General features: G+C 41.8%; 1 protein-coding gene and 1 long non-coding RNA gene across 3 annotated transcripts in view; one reads left to right on the plus strand and one right to left on the minus strand.

Annotated features, from left to right (window-relative positions):
• Window positions 1-11,498, plus strand: part of LOC132327778 (uncharacterized) — a 35,927-nt gene extending 24,429 nt beyond the window's left edge. The window contains exon 2 of the long non-coding RNA XR_009486614.1: window positions 7,655-11,498. This is a non-coding gene — a long non-coding RNA (uncharacterized LOC132327778). The remainder of the gene's footprint in view (window positions 1-7,654) is intronic.
• The window catches only part of ABCD2 (ATP binding cassette subfamily D member 2), a 42,817-nt gene continuing 19,813 nt past the window's right edge, over window positions 109-23,112 (minus strand). For both annotated transcript variants that reach the window (XM_059847325.1, XM_059847323.1), the window contains exons 7-10: window positions 14,308-14,453; window positions 6,892-6,976; window positions 6,047-6,172; window positions 109-4,465 (exon numbers count right to left, since the gene is read on the minus strand). In XM_059847325.1, the coding sequence (XP_059703308.1) occupies window positions 4,255-4,465; window positions 6,047-6,172; window positions 6,892-6,976; window positions 14,308-14,453 (568 nt within the window). In that variant the 3' untranslated portion in view covers window positions 109-4,254. The remainder of the gene's footprint in view (window positions 4,466-6,046; window positions 6,173-6,891; window positions 6,977-14,307; window positions 14,454-23,112) is intronic.

Genomic DNA, 23,112 nt, shown 5'->3' on the forward strand with positions numbered 1-23,112 from the left:
CCAGCCTTCCTGCTCCATCACAGAAACAAGGGTTGGGAAAGGACTCCCAGAGCACATGCAGGCAGGTCCTGACTGCTTTGTGAATGACTCATAAGGAACACTGTAAACTGAAAGTAAATGCAACATGTTTTATTTGAGATTGGAATAAATTACAACTGTAAAGCATATTTTATTGCTTTATAAATTGTCTGCTCTTAAAAGGCATTAATATCAAACATAAACAAAACAAAGACACATTTGATTAACAGTTCAGTTCTCCTAAGCTTCATGAACAGCTCAGTAGGGGGATTTCTTTATATGATTGGCTCAGAAATTTGACTTTGACATGCATTATCACCATTCATAAGTTTGAGTGGACTGTAGATGTGTTCATTTGCTTTAAGATATAATTTTCTCTAAAATATCCCATTTAATACCCAGTCCTTCATTCCCTACTCAAATACAAATGCCACTGCTTTTGAAAAATTCCTTTGAAATATACGTGGGGTTTTCTGTCCCCGCAGAAGGAGGACTTCCAAGTCCAAACCAGGAATGAGTCTGACCCCAAAACTAAGTAAAAAACAAAGTCCTTCCAGGTTAAAATAGTGAAATCCCACACACAAAAATTGTGCCCTTTCATTCTGAACATTCTTGCAAAAACACTCTGCATTATCTGAACACACTGACATAGAGAACACATATTTTTTTACAGATACTACCTGCCTGAGGCAGGTATGAATTTTGCTCATCACCTGTGCTCTTCTAGGTGCAAACAGACCCAGGCAATCCAGTCTGCCCTGAGCCCAGGGGAGTGAGAGGGTGCTCACAGGGCTGGGTGTGCTCAGCACTGGGCACTACCCAGCCCTTAATGCACAGACACCATGACAGGGTCTGGCTAGCTCCAGATAGATATGACAGGCAGAAAGGAGGCCATAAAGCCACTTCCTTAGCTTCCTGGGGAGCCACAGCTCCTCAACACCAAAAAGGGAATGAACATTCATTAGCAGCTCTCATTGCACCACAAGAAAGCTTCCACCAAGGGATCCTATCCCCCTCTGACCTTCTTGCACGGCCAGGGCCATGTGCTCCCAAGGCTCTGGCTCCAGAACAGGGTCTCCATGAGCCATTCCTGAGCAGGGAGCATGCACCTCTGCTAGGCTGGGCCCAAAGCAGCACAAAATGAGCCGGACTATGCCCTGTAAATCTCTCCAGAAACAGAAACAGAGACTCCAGTCTCAACTAGCCCTTGGAATAACACAGAAAGTTTGCAGAAAATACTGCCAGGGCAGCTTCCCTTCCTGCCACAAAACTAACTTGAAATATAATGAGGCCCTAGTAGAGAAATTCCTTCTAAAACCAGCTAGGTATCACTCAGAAAGCTCCTGTTTAGAGAAGTGATTCTTCTCATAGCAGCCTCTAATGTTTTTGCCATGCCTACAGGAGCACAAATAGCTGAGTGAGATGCTAGAGTATTTTACACCATACAGCTGAATGGGAATGGTTGTCTATTATTGGATCCAAAAAAATGTTGAACTTCAAAGAAAATACTATTAGATTGATCTGGGTTTGATTTCAGTTTTCATCAAAATTTCATAACATTAAAGTTCATAACATCAAAATTTCAGTAACATATATAAATTGTGTATGTTTTATGCATAATCTCATTTAAAAAAAAACCTTTTTTTAAAATTCTTCTACTAAACATGGTTTCCTCAGAAGAGATTTGCTTTGTGCCATGAGGGACATCCAGCTTTGATCTCTGTAAGGCATACAGCAGATTTCAGGTGCTGCCCTTAATGGCTCCCAGCAAGTCAAACACTGGCAGAGCTTTGGTGGGATATCTGGAGCTGTGCCAAACTGGGCCAATTCTTCAGCACCTTTCACTATCCCATTCATTCAGGGAATGGATTACCCTGGTTTAGTTCCCAGCCACATGTTAAAGTGCTTAATGGAGAGGTGGAGAGCAGCAATGCCCCTTCCTCTACCTCAGGTCCTGGCTTGGGAAAGGCTTGTGGAAAGGTGGCTTTGAGGCTGCCTTGTGCTAGCAGGATGCACTGCAGCTGAGACAAGGGCATGTGCATGGTGTGCACTGATTCATCTCATCTTAGAGAAACATCAATCAGAAACCTGCAAGCTTTTTCACTCATCAGTCACCTCTGTTATGCTCACTGAGAACAGATTCTTGGCTGACTTCTTTTTTTCCTTAGCAGTTATAAATTTTGCTTTGAAGACGAGAAAGGGGAAAGCTCACCTTCAGGGAGAGGGACAAGCACAGACATTTACAAATTAAAATGCATACACATGTCAGCCACCCCAGCAGTGACCTCCATCTGCGCTTTACGACACAACATCTTATTATCTTGAACCTTAATTTTTCAGCCCTTTCAAAGGTTCCTAGGAGCACTCCTTTCTATATCAGTGAGATGTCTCAGGGAGCTCTACAGAAAAAAACTAATGAAAGGAACCAACTGTTGTCACCAGGGTAAATTACAGGGTTACATTCAAGCTACGGACACTGGAGGGAGCAGACTTGCTCCATTTTCTGGTGCAAATGCCATACCAAGCAGCGAGCTGAGCACACTGAGAAGGAATATGGGCTAATGGTTAGTGCACTGGACTGGGATTTGGGAGATGGAGGTAATTCACCTTCCTCTTTTTCTTGAAGCAATCAGAAAAAAAGAAACAGGTTATATTAGCGTTAGGGTGCTCAAACATTTCCAGCTCAGCAAATGCTCCTAAAATATTTGTCCTCTCCAAACAGCTCTTAGCAGTTTATGCACTGCCTCTCTCAAACTAAGAACAAAAGACAGAAATCTTCTAAGGAATCACACACTTCTAGGGAAAAATTAAAAAAAAACCCAACAAACTTCAGGATTGCTACATCTTGGCTAAGGCTCATTTGCCCATCTGCAAAGGTTCTTTCCCCTCCTGATCTTCACTCCTGAGCTGCCCCTTCGCCATGCACTTGCAGTCAGAGAGAACAAGACCTCCAAAATACATTCACATCTTTATTTCTAATTCTCCAGCTTCTGCATTCAGCAAGGCACTCAGGCCAGCACTGTCTCAGGCAGTTCTGTTAAAGCACCTTCTGACTGACTGGGGATATGAACTGAAAAGCTGATGGGACAACCAGTGGGTGCATCTGAAAGCAAGGCTGTTAACCAGTGCATTTGCTCACAGGGAGGACAATGTTCAGCCACTCCACCAAAATATGGCAGGTATATTCATTAGTGGTTACCAAATGCTCTAACATTTCACAGACCTTTATAAGTGCTGAGCATTTAATTTGGCAGGACAGCCATGCCTGAGAATTCAGCATATTGTTAGAAACTGCCATTTCCTTCTCCTACAGTCCTTCCCACCACAAAGTGTCTCATGGAACAAACAAGTGTCTATACTGTGATTATGCCAATGGAGGAACTGGGTCAGACATGGATGCCAGCTGGACTGGACCCAAAAAGAAGATGAATGATTTAGTCAAGCCAAAACTAAGTCACTTGATGCCAGGCCCAGTGCTCCATCCACACCACCAGAGGTTACCGAGTAAGGGACATAAATAATCCCCTGAAGGAACTGATGTATCATGAAGGGCAAAGAGCCTCTGAAGCTATGTGTAATGGCATAAAGCGCAAGTATATTACATGTTTAGCTCTCTCCCTGCTTCTCTGTCATGAGGGCAGTGGGTTGCTCGGACAGTTGTCTTCTGGTCAGCCTACTACATTATTTCCTATGGAAAGGCATGTATACTATTCAGCAGTAGAACAGAAATCTTGTTTTACATGGGCTGGGAGAATGTTTCTTATACCCAAATGAGATTTTTGCATGCATTTGCATGCTCACCCAGACAGTGCCCCTGCTGTGCTCCATGCCTGAGTGTCATGCCCGGTTGCTCTGCGTAGCAGGCATGTCATACGCACACAGTGACCTGGTACAAGAGCACATTCTGTAGGCCAAGTCTCAGGCAAAAATTCACCTATAAAGCCTAAGAGTGTTGGTCATTTCTTGCAGTGAATTGGGCTTTCACTAGGAATTAACATAAGCTTTAATGACTAATCTTATACTCTGTGCACTTGCTAATTTTCTTTTCACAGTTCAACCACTTTCCTCCCTAATACTAAAACACTGAAGTCTTACATAGCGTTCAGAGCATTATTTTCTGCTGGCTGTGTTTTGCTATGCTCTAAGCCTCTGTCACAATGCATGCAAAGGATAACGGCTGAATTTGTAATGCTTTTAACTAAAAAAATACTTTTAAAAACATAAACCATAAATTATTTATTCTTCTTCGTCCATTGTTTTAAGCACTGAATCTTCTCCCAGGATTTTACACAGTTCATTGAGTCTCTGCTGCATTTTAGGAATTCCTGCAAGCTGGGATTCCAGTCTCTGTTTTTCCTCACTCAATGACAAACGGATAGCGGTGTCCAACTGCTCGAAACGCCAGCCGCCTTGTCCATCAAACTGCAGCAAGTGAGTGTGGTACTTCCTGCAGCAGAAATTGAAACATTAGTCATGGCTCAGGGAACAGATGGTTCCTTCTTGCATGCAAATTTGGATGTATGGGTCTCTTTTCAAAGGTGCCACTAAGGAATTTGAGCTGTCCAGTTCTGGATCACTCAGCAGGACTCTTTTTTCAATGACTTGTCACGCCAGGACACTCTTTCATAAGGGATTTGGGTATTTCAAAGCCTGTCACCAGGACTGCCCCAGGCCAATAGTGAAATTCAGTGGGTGCCAGCTGGAAGCAACAACACTGGTGTGAGCTCCCAGCAGGGGCAATCATTGCCTCTGCAGCCCACAGGGCCAGGCTCTGAGCCCCTCACCTGCAGGGATGCTGGCAGGAGTGGGCAGCAGGGCCATGGAAGGTCCACCCATCACCTGCTGTCCCACTGCCTCTTTCTTAGACACACTGGGGCTACAGTTGCCTTCACTACAACTTTATCAGATGCCTTTTTCCCCAGGAGCTACAACAGCAGCATCAGACAAGGTTCATTTCTCCCTCAGGAATTCTAGTCCCAGTTCCTAAAATTTACTTCCCTTTCTGATAGATGTCTTATCTCCTTAGCAGCAAATACAGTGAGGCAGGCATGATGCACCTGATCCTACTGATAAAACTCAAGTTTGTTCAAATTACACCTCAGTTTGTTCCCCTGTGTCTTATAAGGTTGGCTAAAGGTAAGTTTATTCCTAAAACATGGTTCAGTTTGCAAGGGGACAAAATAAAAAAGTCTGTATAGGAGTCACAGATCTTTCAATGAGTATCAGGGTGTGTGCACTGAAAATATTCAAAGGTGTACACGTGGAGTTTGTCAGGACCTGACAAAACATTTTTCAGGAGGTGCCAGAGGAAGGGCACAGAGTTCCCTCAGAGCTGCCGGTGTGACTGTGTAATTTACCACTATAAATTATAGAAGGTAAAATGCACCATAAAACACTGACTGTAAATCTCATCCAGGGAATGTGAGAGTTTTAATAAACTCAATGACTTATGACATGGGACTGAAAAGAGACTCATCTCCAGACTAATATTCACCACTTTTTGCATATTATCCTTTGTGATATCAAATGCTTAACCCATCCTTCTATTTTTCCACCACCAAACTCCCAAAACATCAAGAAGCTAAATGCTGCAGATAGAGGATACAACTGATAAAAAACCAGACATAGCATTCCTATGGAAGAAGGAAGAATGGTTTAACCACTTGCCATGTTTCCCACCTTCTCCCTGCACTGGTAAACTCCCCCAGGACACCTCATGGATCTAGTCAGCTTTACAGAATAATCTGGTGATACCTGTTGTGGCTGTGGCATAGACTAATTAATTACCTCTTAGACATCTGCATATTAATAACTGAAACACATTAGAAAAATAAGAGGGAAGAATAAATACCTTTCAAAAAATGAAAAAAATCCATGTTAAATTAATTTACATCACTATTGTTGTAGACAACTTATCTTAGAAACTGCAGTAAATATTGACTAAACAACTGCCTCAGTAAAAAGGCCAATCCACTGCTGGTCAGAGAGTTAAAAGCAAGGACCATGATAAAGCCCTGAATATACTTACCAAAGAGAAGGTCTGTGTGTTATGGAAAGCAGGGATATCCCAGCAGCTTTTGCAGCTTGGAATATCTTTCCTTCGACATCAATGCTTACAGCACTCGTACATTCATCCAGCAATGCGTATTTCGGCCTTTTAAAAGCAGATAAAGAACATTACTCTTCTAGGTTTTGGACAGTACTCCCATGTACAAGGTTAATTGAAAGAACAACAGGAAGTAGAGAGCTATTTTTGCCAGACAGCTGTCTCTTATTTACAGCTGGAAGCTGGCTAGAAACAACATGAAGTTTCCATGCATTATTCAGGTGAAAAGACAACTTCCAGGAAAAATTGGGTTTATTTCCTGTTCCATCTGAGTACACAGTGATCTAACTTCTATGTCCTAGTCTGACCTAGATTTATTTTGTACTCATCAAGTTATGCAGTAGCTAAAGCCAACTTGAAGCTTACTATCCACTGCTTTGTAAGGACTGGGCTGCCTTTATGTGCTTGCAGTCTCCAAAATCAAAAAAGGTGAAGGAGCTTGGCTTTCAAACTCCAAGAGCTTCTTGCAACAGTCCATCACACTTCGGCAACACTTGTAAGAGGGAAGATGCTTGTGTCTGAGATGTTACAGAAAGAAATATCTGAAAAGGGTAATGCTATGTTGCCAAAAGCAAAGCTTAAGAAGCATTATCCAAACCAAAGACAGAGCTTGAATGAATAAACAACAGGATTTATGCAGGTCCTATGCTAGACAGTGTTGCATATTGCATGCAGATTATAGTCTACTACTGCTCAAACTGCAACAGGATCTGCAAAGCTCTTTCTCATTTTCAAATGCTTCTTAAGGAATGAATCCTAACACTTACTTGTGGTAAAACATCCGGGCCATGCCCATTCTTTGTTTTTCTCCTCCTGATAAGACATCTTTCCAATCCATGATAGCATCCCAGCCTTTTAAAAAAAATGCAAACAAAATGAGTCAGGACAATATAAGTTTATGTAAGAAATGCAGCTTCACTTGCAGCACCTCTGCAATCTGTAACCAGAATCATAAAGAGCATTTCAACTGCAGAAGAGACAGCTCAGACTACTGAATCACATCTCCTGAAATACCTCAATGCCTATCCACTGGCAATCAACTGGAAAAATGTCCTTATATCATGACAAATTTGAAAGTGGAATTTAGACTTTTTGGTCATACAGATATTGTCAAAAAACTTTACTTACCATCTCTTTGAAAAAAACTCTTTGACCTGTATATAACTAGTAATTTTATTCTGTCATACTTGTTTCATGGAAAAATTCTCTATTTTTTCTTGAAAGGTATGAGAGAAAATTTAAACGCAAAGTAAAATAAATAAAGTGTAAAAAATAAAGAGCAGTGTCAGACTGCACTCACTACTATAGGCAAAGAAAACTGTCAGCAAACCCAACAGAAACACAGCTGCAGACAAAGGGATGTATCCATGAGCACAGACAGGCAGCAAAACTGAAGATAGGCAGGAGAATCTTTTATAAAAATTTCCTAACACCTTGTATTTAAAAATTGCCCACAACTGCTATAACATGGGGTATCCTTATTAATATTCTGCATAGTCTCTAACTGATTTATTTCTTTATCACTTTCAGGTATGTGCAACAGAAGCATGAGGCATTTTATCTGTGATCTTGCAGCAGATTAGTGTTCTGTGAGTACTTGGGCATGATTAATTCCTCCTACAGCAAAAAATAAAGTAACAAATTGCCTTACTGAAAATAAGTTTTCAGTCAAACAATCCAGATAGATAGAGTAGCAAAATAGATGAGTTTTCAAAAAGAACAGTGTGGATGTGGCAAAAAAATCTGATAAGACATTTTTCTCAACAGATCATCTATTCATGAGGCAAGCAGCTGAAGTGAGGCTGAGAGGAAGAGAACATTTTTTCAGATCAGCCCCAGAAATACTGTAACTAAAAAGTTAAAAACACAGTCAAAAGCCCTTTTCTGCCACTGCCAAACTTAAAATAAGTACTTGCCAGAAAAGACTATAAATAGGACAAAGCAAGGAGGGCGGGCTGTTTTATTTCTGATACCTGAACAAATATGAGACAATGGGGCTTGTGAAGGTGCAGGAGGCTTGGTACTGCTCTGCCTGTGCTTGGTGCTATACCAGGGCTTGGCAGGACTGAACAAAACATCAGTGAAACATCTGATGGGGGGCTGCGTGAACAAAACCAGTAATTGATAATGACAGAGACTAAATTTCAAGATTTTGCTCTACATAAAATTAGAAAATATAATGTAATGATTTTTAAAGAAATATTTATAAAGTTAGATTCAAAAAACAGGCATATGCAAGAAAGACAGCACCTTTAGTAATCCTATAGTTTTTCCCAATTTTCCTTCCATTCTTGTTTAAGGATGCCAGTGGGTACCCTCCCAGGAGCACATAAAGTGCTTTCTCTCAGCAGGCTCCCAACAAAGATGGAGCTGTGCAGTGATTAACTGAATTACCATTTGGATTTACTCTGGTAAAGGGAACAGGCTGCAATTGCTGAGTAGTCCTGGGACCTCACAGAGAGCTGGAGTGCTCTTCCACCAACACCCAGAGCTTGCAAAAAGCACTGTAAAACACCTGGAGCACTCCCTTTTGGCATAGGGCTCTGGCAAGGAATGGGAATGGTTCTTCACAAAAGCCATAGAAACAACTATGCTTCTAAAAAAATATTCAAGGTGCTGCTTATGTTCTGTTATTTTTAAGCTGAGAATACAGACAAGCTACAGGACCTGGATCTGAACTGGGGTGTGGGTTGGTGTGCATGTGTGCACATGTGCCTGGGGGAGCAGTGCCTGTGTTCATATAGTTTCTTCCTGATCAGCTGGTTTATAAAGGCTTATTAAAAGACAAAAAGGGAATGAAGTTCAAAAAAAAGCATCCTCTTGTCAGCAAAATAATTATATTATTTACTCTAAAGGTGTAAGATTTAACCTTCATTTACCAGGATACAATGGTCATCTCTGTGGTTACTTCAATTTACATTATAACTGAGTATGACATGTGCATCTTGTCTCTTCCTGCCTAGCACCCTCCCTGAACTCTCCTATTTTCCACTTGGAATGCCTCGAACAACAGATAAGGAAGTGTGCAATTTTATATTATCCCTTTAAAAAACTCTTTTCTAATGTCTAAATAATTTCATCTGAACACTTAGGCATTGTAACTCACACTGAACTGACTCCCCTCTGCCTGTGAACAATAGTGCACCTACTTGTCTCCTGTTTCTTCCTGCTGACATGGCACAGGTCAGTGAAGGTACTTAAGTATTCTGGAAATAACAGCCAAGTCAGTGGCTTAGGTCACCCATAACTACATCGACTTCAGAAATGAAGATATGAAATGGCTCACCCATGAATGCAGCACAAATATCCCAGTAAGTGCAATCACAATCCTGGCTTTCAGAGTCCAAATTCCTAGCCCACCTTCTTGTTATGACTTTTGCAGCCAGTAAGACAAAGAGCATGTTTAATGTGCTGGGCCACAGTAACAGCAGCAGAAATACATACAGCTGCCTGCAAAAACTAGTGATAGCCTCAGGATAGCAGCATTTCATTTTCTTGCACGGCTTCTTTTATAATTCCTTTAATCTCAATTTTCTGAAGGAAAATGAAAGCTGTATTTGGCAAAACCCAAATGGGTTACTCCTGGGATCCACAGCCCTCTGCATCCTTCATCCTTGTGAATCCTTGCATTTTCATGCAAGAATGAGCATTCAGCTGCCATGAAAAGATAAGCTTAAAGATGAGCCTAAAAGTTCCTTTTTCAGATCTACATTCCAAAGCACCTTATCAGACATGGACTGAAGGACATAAGAAAGGCTAACACAGCAGATCACAGCCAGAGAGTCCACCCCTGCAGAGCTTTCGGGCATGGAAGCCTTTTTCACTGTTTATGTAAAGAGAGCCCAATGTTGTGCAGGATGGATATGCAATGTCAACCCTGAGCTGAGCAAGGAACAAAGAGACCATGGACTGCATGAGCCCCAGCTCAGTATGACACTGCAGGGATTTGTGTCTCTGGATTTCAGAGCCACTGGAAAAGCTGGCAGAGCTCTCTGGAGTTCCTGCTGGTACCAGTAACCAAAGAAAATCCAGGGCTAAAGAGATCAGGTGAAATAGCCTCAGAGAGAGGAAATGGGCTTGTCCGTCTGTTTATACATGGCCTAGCACAAAAGCTCCCTGGACAACACCCAAAGATATGACAAATGCACAAAATAATGAGGAATAATTATAATCTGGGGTGCTGAGAAACCATGAACAGGTTGAACTTGCTCAGTAATGTCATCAGCCCCAACCGGACAGGCCCAGTCACGCGTGCACGGCGCAGCTCCACAGCCTCATGGCTCCTCTGGTGTGACAGGCTGTCAGCAGCCTAGGGCTGCCTCTCCACTGACACCTGTTAAATATTCACACATTTTCAAAGCAGGTCAGAAGGAACTACTTTATGTGTATGTACTGCATATCTGCATGCTTTTAGCCCCCATTTCTGGACATGCTTTTTCACTACACACGCTGAATACAACCTTCATTTCGTATGAAATTATGGCTCTGGTAGAGCTGACAACTTTACAGGTGTTGATGGGGGCACCTTACAGATAATAAAAAGGTAAGAAACAAAACAGCATTTGTCTAATATCCAGGTGGTGAGAAAAACATTAGTGTGGGCCTCAGTGGAAAGGGAGCTCTGCCTCCAGCAGCAAGGGGGGCTACTGCCAGCAGTCACTGCACTGGGTTCTTCGAGGGCTTGGGCTCAGGAGCATCCAGAACAGTGGTGCTGGGGAGGGGGATTGTTGTTTCGGTGGATTTGATGTATTCTGTTTATACTGACTGAAAAATGTTTCATGAGGGTAACACAGAAGCTAAATGCCAAATTGGGCTATTTATTTTACTTCCTTCTAACTGGATGTCCCAGATTGCAGGCAAGATGTATTCTATTTGCCATCTGTATGGCAGTTGTCTTTTGTCAAGTGGGCAGTTTTCCTTATCTCTTCCACAATCACTCCTCCCTCTGGGGAGACATCTGCTGATAACAGGCTATTGAATGTCACTGCATGCCTGATAAGAACTACAGCATCCCATTGGCAGATGCTCCACCCATAGGGAGGAGCCAAGCATTCCTACCTGGATATAATCTGGAGATTCTGGAATACCAGCACAGCTTCTCCACTGGATTTCCCAGAGGAACAACAGCTGCCTCTTCCACTGGATCTTCAGAGGAAGACTACACTCTTTCTACAGGATCCCTGCTCCAACAGAACCACACCTGACACTCCAGGAGGACTGCAGCCACATTTTCAATTGGACTGCTACCAACACCCTGACCAACAGGGTGTCAGGCTGAGTTCTGACTCTGTCAGTGTTGTTTTGGTTTACTGCATGGTTTATTTTATCTTTTTATTTTCTTCCCTAATAAAGAACTGCTATTCCTGCTCCCAAATTTTTTTCCTGAGAGACCCTTAATTTAAAATTTATAGCAATTTGGAGGGAGGGGGTTTACATTTTCCATTTCAGGGGAGGCTCCTGCCTTCCTTAGCAGACACCTGTCTGTTGAAACCAAGACACTGGGTCAAACCTTAATGCTAGAAAAAGAGGAATTTCTGTCCAGCAACAGAAATTCTGGCAGCAACAGAAATTCTGGAAATTCTGGCAGCAACAGAAACAACATCAGACACAATACCTTGGATGTGGTGTTCCTTGTGCAGTTGCAATGTGGAAGTAATTCAGCTAAAAACAATAACGTCATGCACAAATAATGCACAACGTCAAGTACAAATAATTTGAGTCAAAGTTGTGCACCTCTGGCTTAATCTGGTGTTTTCATAACTGCCCACAAGGAGCAGAACACCAAACTGCAAAGTATCAGATTATACACACATGACATTTGTGATCAGTTAAAGCACAAGAGGTTTATATGAGATTTTTCACTATTTCAGAAAAAAAATCTTCAATTTTTAATAAAAATATTTTTAGTTTAAAAATACAATTTTAAACAAAAAAATAAAATAAAAACTGGAGTTAAAAATATTAGTCTACGTATAAACAAAAACTTTCTACTGCTCACTTTCAGCAAGTATTTCTGTCTTGCTGGTTCAAAAAACCCCAGAACACAAGTCTTTATCCCAGACCAGGGCAGCTTTAAAAGATATCTAAGCATGTCAAATCCATGTAACATGTCAAATCATATGTCACAGATTTCCTCTCTGCTCCTACCTTGGCACTTGTCTCCTGTAAATGCCCAAGAAGAAAAGGGAACAAGTAAGTATATTATGGTCCTAAAAACTTCCTGGTATGTGCTAATCTCTCTCCCTGTTTTCTGGCTTTGCCCGCTTCTGTCGCTTTATTTCACAAAGCTTCTAAGACACATTTTTTCCCAAGATTTGTTTGTGCAAAGTTCTGCACAGTCTGCCCTTATCCTGAGCATCAATACAGCCCCAGCAAACATTAACAGTGTCCTCCAGCCTTTGTAATAGATTGTGTCTGTTGTGCATGTGCAGTCAGACAGGCAGAAGAGCAAGAACAGGGTCAGCAATAAATACTTTCATAGGCATGGAAAGCAGCACGAGGCAGATCCAAACCTGGGGTTTCAGTGACTGTAGCCAGACTGTAGCCATCTTGGACATGGGGCACAGTGACTGCCCCATCAGCAGTTACACACTCCAGCTACAGGGTCAGAAACCACAACCATGTGCACTCACAGACTGCTGGAGGGGTGGCTTTGGCCAAGGTCCTCGTGTTAGGCAGTCCAACCACAAGTACCAGCACACTGTAAATGCACACACTCCACAGTGACTTCTTACCACTGGCAGTTTAACTGCTCCTCCTATTCCAGCTGCCCATCCCAACATTCCTGCTTGTTCTGCAATCTGAGCACCTCACTCAGTGAAGTAAATGACTCAGGAATACTAACAGGAATAGTTGTAGTGTCAGTGTAGGAAGGAGAGGCCTTCTCTACAATTGTTCTGGTCACTGCGCTTAGCTCTGCCTACTTTTTCTTGTGTTATAGGATCAGATTTGAATAACATGAATCAGAATAATGGCAGATTCTTATTTTCTATTGCAACAGTCGTTATTACATTCTTATTCTTATTACATTACAAAGAAGCATTAACCCATGATGGAGAAATATCTTTAGATATGCAATTGCTGTTGTAAATGATTACTGCTTCCCACTCTAAAATGTGCAGAAAAGACTCTGAAGTATCTACACATACTTTAGGAAAAAAAGACAGCTTCTGCCTCTTTACAGAACAACAGGCTGCCATCCAGGAATGGGAATTTAGACATTGTCTTTGGATTCCCAGTGGCTGAAGCACTACTCTGTGTTGTCAGAACAATCCTGAGACTCACCAAGCACACACAAGGCAAAGTACCTGATCAAAACCAGCACTGACAGCTGGCAGAGAAAGGCAGGGTACATTCAGCACACCCCCTTAAAGGGGTCTGAAGATCCTTTTTCTTCTCTCTAAATGTTACCAACTTTGTCCTATGTCTGTTTTAAAAGCATAATGATGGGGAGGAAATTGAAATTAAAGATTAGTGTCTGACAGGAACAAAATGATAAAAATTATTGCTGTGCTTGGGGAGAAAAAAGCCATGAAATGCTCCAGTTCCTGAGATACAAAAGAAGACTTTAGCATCTTGACATTTATAGTGCCAGTATATCTATACACACTGTCCCCAACTCTGAGCACAAACAATGCTGAGAACACATGGCAACTGAAACAGCAAGCAGTAGATGGCAACATTCTACTGCCAGCCAGCGTTTCTTGGTTATTTTTAACTTGCTTTTTAACTTGCTCACTCTGGTGGGGTGGTCTCAGATACCCCTTTTCAAGGCACATAGTTCTGCTGATCCCACAAACTAGGGAGGTGAAAGCAGATCTGACTCTCTCATTCACATGCTTTCAACTTGATGGAGACATTACAATGTTTTAAGATACAATGTTTTAAGACAGTTTTTATGAAACTCAAGGAAGGTAAGTGATCCCACAATACCAGGAAAAGACTGGCCATCACAAGACAGTGAGGATCTTCAGCTTGGGCATGGATTTACTAAGAAGGGGAGGAGCACTCAGCTCTTCTCCCTCTGTTAACATCAGGAATGACAACCATGTGTCTGTGTAGCTCCCACAACCACAAAGGTCTGAATCCAGTTTTGCCAGTTCAGTTAGTAAAGGTCAGTCACACTAAAACACACATGCAAGGAATGGATTCTGTCAAGTTTTTAGCAAAAATATGCAGTTTACCTCCTTCTCTTTGAACTATGTGGTACAGATGAACCATATGCAGAATTGACTCCAGATCTTCATCTTGGTAGCCTTTCTCATGCATGTCTTCCACTGAGTCTGGATAGATGACTTGATCCCGTAGTGTTCCAATGGACATGTAGGGCCTGAGGAACAATACAGGGGAACAGGTAATCTGAGGATGGCTTCAGGTGAGCACATCTGGCTGATGCTCTATGAACAGGGTATAAGGCTTTAAACATTACACTGCTAAAACTGGATTTATCCTGTGGGTGCACTGTGGGTGAACATTTTTCTAAACTTACCTTAGGGACAATGTATTGTTTCCATAACAGTTGATTATACGGTAACAACAAGGGTAGTGTTAGCATGGAAACACAATGATAAATTAGGCAGAATAAATACCCACTTCATAACCCATTTGGAATGGTTTCACTTGGAATCAGCAGAGCTATCCTGTATTCAAGGTTTGGTACTCTTAGGAGATTTAGAAATTGATTTAAACACACACATGTTAAAATCAAGTTGTAACAAAAACATTGCAGCTCTAACTGGTAAAGAATTCCACGGTAGAGCAGGAGACACACAAGTCAGACAAGAGAGCACTGAAAACCTTTGCACTGAAACCCTTCTTTCTCTATTATTCTGAAGTGCAGAATTTGAATTGGGCATAACTTAGCTGGCTCTAGAAGCCAGCGTACCACCTCTGAATTGCAAAGCAGCACACAGTAAATGGGCTGGTCACCTTAAACCTCCTAGCACCAGCCTCCCTTTGCCAAGTACAAGGCTATGTGGTATGTGAAGCAGCTTCTTAATCACCATATTTCCAGACCAGGTAATATCATCTGTCTTACTCAAACAAGTTGTCTCCAGTTTGAAGCCAGGGTCCCCAGTCATGGCTGGGGAATGGCTATGGCCAATTGCCACAATGTCATGAGCCTCTGGTACTGCCCAGGACCCCAAAATCCTCCTAGTCTCAAAACAACAAAACTGAAAGAATAGTTTCACAGCTCTCTTAAAGATATCAAGCCATTCAGGTTAAGACAGCAAAGGCAACCTAAGACACATGTACTTGACCATTTCCTTTGCTGGTCTAAGGATTTCTTGTGAAGGGCAAATATTCATCCTGTCTCACAGGCACTGCTGATAGCTCTTGGAAACTGGAAACACCACAGGAACAGTCTGTGGAATTTTGAGTTTGAAAGGGAAAGTCAGAGCCAAAGAACAGTCAGGCTCCAGACTCTGTCCTGCTTTCTCTGCCAAGTGTTCCACAACTCCCTCTGGGTTCATCTGCTAAAACAATACTAGTCTTATTAAAGCTGTAGTGCCAGGGGATGATGATAGAGAGCAGTTAAAACTGGGCCAGCAATGAGGAGGCTTCCAGGCAGCTTGCTCTTGCCACCAAGAACTGCTTTCAACAACTTCACAGTGTGTTAAAATGTAGTCAGTTTTCTTCCCTAAAAAGCTCTGGACCCACATGGTGGGAAGGTCTCAGCCATGCAGAGGCTTTGCCTGGCAGAGATGTGTAACACCTCAGCAGATTTCTTCCCTTCCCTTGGAGGTGTCTGCAGAAGCATGGATCTATCCATTGTTATTCTGAGAATCCCTAAAATACACCATAGAGTAATGTGAAGGAACTCACAGTGCAACAAATAAAGGATTACAGAACTAAAGCTGCCATATAAACTAAAATTCACATGCAAGCTGGCATCAGCTGCATTGGTTTTTAGTGCTGCAAACATCCACGGTGAACTGTCTGTACCCGCCTGTGGTTAAACTACTTTCACCACCAACTGGGTGAGGATGGGAGGGGATCTGAACTCTTTGCAAATATTTGGTCATCTCTGTGTTGTGGCAAGCGCCCAGATGGAGCAAAACCAGAACCACAAGTCAAATACAAGCACTGCTTGCTCCTCTTTGCTCATTGTTCTACTCTCTGCTTATTGTGGCAATAGTAGTGCTCTGGGCCACTGCACGAACACTAGCTCCAAGTGCAGTGAGCCATTTACATTAATTGTGATATTGCAAAATCTCAACTCTAAACATTAAGTAACTTCATGAAGTAATGAGCTATTACATATCCAAAATGCTCTCCATCTAAAATCCCAAAGGGCTTGACTTCTTGCATGTGTAGAAATTACTTCACTTGCTCCAGACTGCTGCCACCTCTGGGACAGAAGAGCAACTCCACCTGGGCTCAGAAAGGTTTAAATCAGAGGGTAATGCTGTGTAATTTAGGTGAAGCTGCAGGTAGGGGCAAGGAGGACAGAATCACCTATCATATAATTTGTCTGCGGTTTAATACCTCACTCTTGTGAAGTATGATCCTGTAATGACTAGGAGCTCTGAGATTTAACCTATGGCAAAACAGGGAAAGTGATGCTCAAACAAACTGTGCCAGGACACTGGGTGCCATGCACTGTGCCAGGACACTTGGTGCCATGCTGTTCACTGAGTCACCAGCACTGCTTCCTGGCACAGCTGCATTTTCCTTCTGGCCTCACAGCTAAACACACCACTACTACCAAGCATGCCTCTCCCCACCTAGTTTGTAAAAATTACATAAAAGTCCAGCTTGCAGGGGAGTAACAAACCCCATCAATTACTAACTAGCAGAAAATAAGAATAGCTTACAAGGAAACTACTGTTAAGAGGCAGGAATCATGTGTCCAAAGAGAGAGTTACTGGAAAAAGCCTAATTATATATTATAGCAGTCAGAATCCTCAACTGGAAGGAGGGAGACTTTAGTACCAGTCTTTTTTTCCCCAATGCTCTCTAAGATAAAACCCAGTAACTATCCTAACCCTTCAGTAGCATTGTAAAAACATTTAAAAGAGGTTCTATCTCATTTAGGTGCCTGCTCTCAGGAGAGATTCATGGGTTTAACATTTAGCTCTGTTTGCCCCTTAAGCTGCAGGAAGTGGCAGAAGATCAGCCATACACTTATACACAGAGATTCCTATAGGTTAACTCTAGGTGGCTCCCTTTACCTACTACACAGATATTATGGACCATTTTCCAAAAGCTCAAACATCTGGGCGATCCTCCCATATTTGAATTTTCTATCATCTTGCTTGTCAAGATCATCATTTTACAAGCTGCTATACTTTGTCTGGAATCACCTCAGCAAAACTCCAGTTATTGCAATGCTCCTGGTTTAGATTAATAGTAAAAATTCCAGTTTCACCAACAGCAAATCTTGATCAAGAGTGATCAACAAGAAACAAAAGGCTCCACTAATTAAAGTAACTGAATTCTTAACTCTTCAATGGCATTAATAAAATAAACAGAAAAAAAAAGATGGCACCACCACTACAAATTTGAGAAAATTAAAGGTCTTGAATGAACATGAATTAAGTTCTTTTTAAGTAGTGTTGTATCCACTGCTCTTGAACAGAAGGTGCTATCATCAAAGAGTTAAAAAATAATAAATAATACTTATCAAAATTTAAAAACCACACAGGCTGTTTGTTTATCGCACTGTGTCTAGTTCAAGGGATTTTAGGGCCAGCTAAAGTTTCAGTAACTGTTCTAAATATATAAATAATTTATCTGTCTTTAAACTACCCTACCCTGAACTTTGCTCTCCTCTCATACAGAACTGGCCACAAACATCCTCTAAATATTTCAGATAGATCAGTTACCTATTGGAAAACCCTTCCAGAGTACTAAAGACCATAATGCCAAGGAATATAGCTGACAGGAGATGAAATGCACAGTATGAAAGGCTAAATTCTTAGTGCATATAATTAGAATCTGGTATCAAAGGCTGAAAAAAAAAATCACATTAATCACTCTGTGGTTTGTTTGCTTGTTTGTTTTTCTTTTGCAACAAAACTGTGCACATTTCTACAAGAAAACAATGTAGGAGCAAAGTGCTATTCATACTCAGGTATCATCTCATCTCATCTCATGATTTTTTACTATTACCTACATCATAGACAGAATATTACCAGAACTGGTCAGATGGCAAAAAATGTTTAACGTGAGCAATTCACATAATTATTCAGTTCAGTCTGTATCTTGTGATAGGCAGAAAACACACAAAACCACACATACAATTAAAATCAAACCATAAACAATTTCTACAAAATTTTAGCAGCCAATGCATTTTGAAATAATTATACCACCTGCAAGGAATCAATCAAGTGAAGAGGAAATACTCTCCTTTTCTTAAACTACCTCTGGCAGTACTGATGATAAAAGGATTATCTGGATGGATGATCATGAAGATCAATGAACTGAAGAACAATGAGCTGTTCTGGACAAGGTTCTAGCCTGCCAGTCCCACCAGGCATACTCCAGCCTAAGAGGTTTAGGCTGAGTTTTATCACAGCAGTGTAACACAACGAGCAAGGCAGTTTCCCTCTTCTAGAATGATCCCAAATTATTCACAGTTTTGTAGATGAGAAGTGACACCTTTTTTTCACAGGGAAGAAGAAGTGTAGACAAAGTCTCTAGGGCAAAGGCTAGTTTTGCTCTGGGTCTCTACAGTGCTTAGTTGCCCATGCCACAACTTCTTCCACACATTGTGATATCAATACCCAAGTATTCACAGAGCAATAGTGTGCCTGCAGTGAAACACCTGCCAACAAGTGAGAAGCCACACGCTGCACTGACTTCCTTCTCTTACTTGCTGTGAAACACTGCATTACACAGGACAGAACAAGACAGAACAGAGACACACCATATATATGGATACATGGAACATTACTATAGACATTTTATAACCATTATTGATATGTGACATGGCTCTTCAAGGGAGCTGTAGTAATAAGCAGAAACTGAGATGGATAGGGTATAATTAATGCAAGATATTAGGCAAATAACCAAGCCTGGAAAAGTCTTCCCTCTTGGGAAAGCCACAATCCCAACTAAGCTATGTAGGTGCACACATGATGAACTGAAGAAAAAAATCCCACCTGCTACATTATCCCATGAGACCATGACACAATTAATGACTAAAGAACAATAAAGTGAAAACCCAGTGTTGTGAGGACTATTCTGCATTGTCAGCAGAAAAGACTTATCTAACCTAGAAGTTACTCACGTAAGCCTGAGTTAGTTACCCCTGGCCCTCTCTGTAGTCAGTGGTGTCCTCTAGGGAACTGGTCCTAGGACATAGGCCAAGCAGCTGCAGTGAGCCCAGCTGGAAGACTGTTGTGCATTATGGAGTTAGTGATCTGTGGAACAGTTGCCTTGAGTGGCCACGGGCCTGTGCTATACTTTGCTGCACTGTGCTGGGTTGTGCTGCACATACAGCTTGGCCTTCAGGCCTGTTCTGCACTGCACTCCTGGCTGCAGGATAAACTTTGTCAGCTAATCTTCACAGAGGAGCCTGCAAGCAGCTCCCCCCTGGCACCAGCAATAACACTGCTGGCTTGTCCTTGTCTTTATCTTGAAGTGAAGCAGCATGCTCTCATGGTAACATCATTTGGTCTGACAGTGGAAGTGACAAATGGCATTGTTTACTTCTAGGAAAATCCTACCAGAATGCTCAAGACCATAGTGCCAAAGAACCTTAGCACAGATGGGCCCAAGTGTAGCACATGCTGTGCTATGACTAGAGGTCTGCCTGATGCTGCACAGTGCTGGGCTCCTGGCATCTGATGGGATTCGTGTACCACAGAACTGATGATGGGACTGGAGCATCTCTCCTATGAGGAAAGAGACCTGGGAGAAGTCTCAAGGGGATCTTATCAACTTAAATACCTGAAGGGAGGATGCAAAGAGGACAGAGCTGGGCTCTTCTTGCTGGTGTCAAGTGACAGAATGAGAGCTAATGGGCACAAACTGAAACAGGAGATGACAAATGAGCATCTAGAAACAATTTTTCACTGTGAGGACGATCAAGCACTGAAGCAAGCTTCCCAGAGGCTGGGGAGTCTCCATCCTTGGAGATACTCAGAAGCCATCTGGACATGGTCTTGGGCAAACAGGTTTAGCCTGCAGGCAGTCAAACACAGAACTAGAACCAATGAAATGTGTCAGAGTGAGCAGACCATGGAGAAGCTGGAAGAAAGCTGAATGACCTTGGAGCTGGGTTACAGTTCTGGGAGTTCTGGAGCCTGAGAAACAGGGGTAGGCAAATGGCAAAGTCTAGAGGAACATGGGAAGAATTACTACCTTCACTTCATGAAGGAGGTGTTGGCTATGTCTACTACCTGGATTTTTAAAAGCATAGGGCACCATAATGGAGTTTCTGACTGAAAACTACAGTAGGAAGGAGAAGAAAGGACTTATTCCCAGGGAAGTTGATACCAGTTGTTATTAGAGCTTTCAGCTGTCCTTCCCTTACAAAAAGCCAGCATCCTTTTAGTCTTTTCATATGAAGCTTTTTATGTCAAGCAGATTTCATAGTTTATGTTTCCCAGAGCTTCCCATTGTTATGTAACCAAATTGATTCTCATTACCTGATATGCATAAGGCATTTGAAGCGTGCTTTATGATGCTCCTGGGTAAAATATTATTAAAATAGCAAACAGTTGCCATTCAGTTCATCTGTCACAGATCCTTTGTTGCACAGTTTCAGGGTAGGTGCATTAAGCTGGAGGTAACTGCTCAAGTTGGACAAAATTTAGGGAGCTTAGTGCAGAAACGAGGTCATGTAAATCTAACCACCATATTACTCCCTAACATGCAACACTGTCTGTACCACTGCTAAGCTACACAGAGTTCTCAGTTAACCTCTAGGTGAATTTATTCCCCTGGCACTGCTACCAAAACTAAATTTTGAAGGCAAAAGAAGTTGTGGATACCCCATTCCTCTAAATGTTCAAGGCCAGGCTGGACAGGCCTTTGCACCTGGTCTAGTGGAAGGGAAGGTGTCCCTGCCCATGGCAGGGGGTTGGAACTGGATGGTCTTAAAGGCCCCTTTTAACCCAAGGCACGCTATGATTCTGTGAGTTGCTTGTATCAGCAAAATGAAACTAACAGATTAAACAGACTGTCATTGTTTTGCAGGATAGATTCTACAAAAACCAGCCGTGTATTCAGTTCTTACAATCTATTAATGGCTTTGTAATTATAAAATGTTTGTCAAGCTTAACCTGACTATGTACTTAAAAAAAGTTCAAAGCTTATTTTTTCTAGCTTTTAAATGAAGTGTCATAAACAGTCTGGCACATAGATAGATGACTGGAGTAGAAGTTGAGTATGTATCAACACATCTCAATTCCTCACCTACATTTGGTCTTCTTGGTATCTCCCAGAGCCACAACTTGGTCCAGACATGCCCCAGTCTGAAGGCACTGAGGGACCAAAACCCTGGAGAATGCTGAAGTCCTTCACAAACATCAGTTTAGCAGTAGCCCTTAAATGTTGGATTTACATAAATCCATTTTAAACCTAAGGTAAGCCCCAATGCAGCGAGTTGACTATATACTTCAGTCTGGAATTTATGCAACACTTTCCTTAATAACAAAAAATACCTGAAAGCTGTGCTTTAATCAGCTGAGTCCTGTGTCTGGGCAGTAGAGAAGACACCTGGCATGGCTTGAGGGGGAGTAGCAGTTAATCCACAAAACCACTTCCCGCCTCTGACTATCAGTGTTGGTGGATTTTGTACAGCGTCCTACCAAGAGGTTCTGCCATTACTTGCGAGCAGTCAGCACACAGACCTAATAACAAACATTCAAACTTTGCAGCTCTGAGTGAGACTTCAATGGAAATGGAAAGGTTTCACAGAGATCCTGGCAGGTAAAGCTTCCACCAACCTACAGGGCAGCAAGGCAAGAACTTTTCTGTTCTAGATGAGGCAAGATGGAACTATCATCAATCAGGAAGAATAAGTGCAAGCATTTCTACAGAAATGACAAAAAGATGAAATGGAAGAAGCTATGCCCTTGCCAAGGAGAGTGCCTGACAGCCCTCTCAGATGCCCGGCCACAGTTTCTAACAAACAGCAGAACTGAGGCAAGCTGTCTGGAACTAATTAATCTCAAAAGAAGAAAAATAAGATATAAAGTAGCAGGCAATCTTTAAACCATAACTATAGCAAAATAGTATGCAAACTATTGCCCATAGTATGAAGTCTGTTGTGTTATGGTTTTTGTTAATGCTTATCTATCAAAAACCTTTTTCTCCTCTATCAGATAAGGGGTGAACTTTGGAAATAAACACATTGGAAAGGACCATCATGAACTTGATAACGGCAAGTCCACAGACAGATCCAGTGTGCCAGGGAGCAGGTATCTGTACAGCATGACATGAACTGATGGCAAAGCATCGAAGGAACAAGTCAATGTGGGGATGCACTATCAGCAAAATGCTGAAGGGCAATGACAATCACTGGTGCAGTGTTGGCATGTGCAGAGTACAGCTTCAATCCACCTGACTCAACTGAAAAGATCATAGTTAAAGACAGAGCAGTATTTGCTGACAGCAAATTAGGATGTGCAAAATACAACACAGGGCAGAAACATCTGAGCAACTCTACACAAGATGAGGCACCAGAACTCATAGAGGTATATTTGCACAGCACTTCATTCATTCTCCAGCAGACCACTAACAAGAAAGTAGTCTGATACAGAAAAATCATATAGATACATACTCCATTTGCACAAACTTCTGTATGTCATGTAGGGTATCTGAAAGTGAAACACAGCAGTTTTGAAGAAGAACTTCAAGAACTGTTTCAGGATATGGGTGGCCACTACTAACTACTTCATGCTTAAAACAACATTTGAGTTGCACTATAATATTTGAATTTTCATGTGATTATAATGTAAAATTTATTTTATCACTTTATTATTTACATCACTTAGAACTGAAACATTCTTGCTTCATTCATCCACATGATGAAT

The sequence above is a fragment of the Haemorhous mexicanus genome, chromosome 5, assembly GCF_027477595.1.
Source record: "Haemorhous mexicanus isolate bHaeMex1 chromosome 5, bHaeMex1.pri, whole genome shotgun sequence".
NCBI lineage: Eukaryota > Metazoa > Chordata > Aves > Passeriformes > Fringillidae > Haemorhous > Haemorhous mexicanus.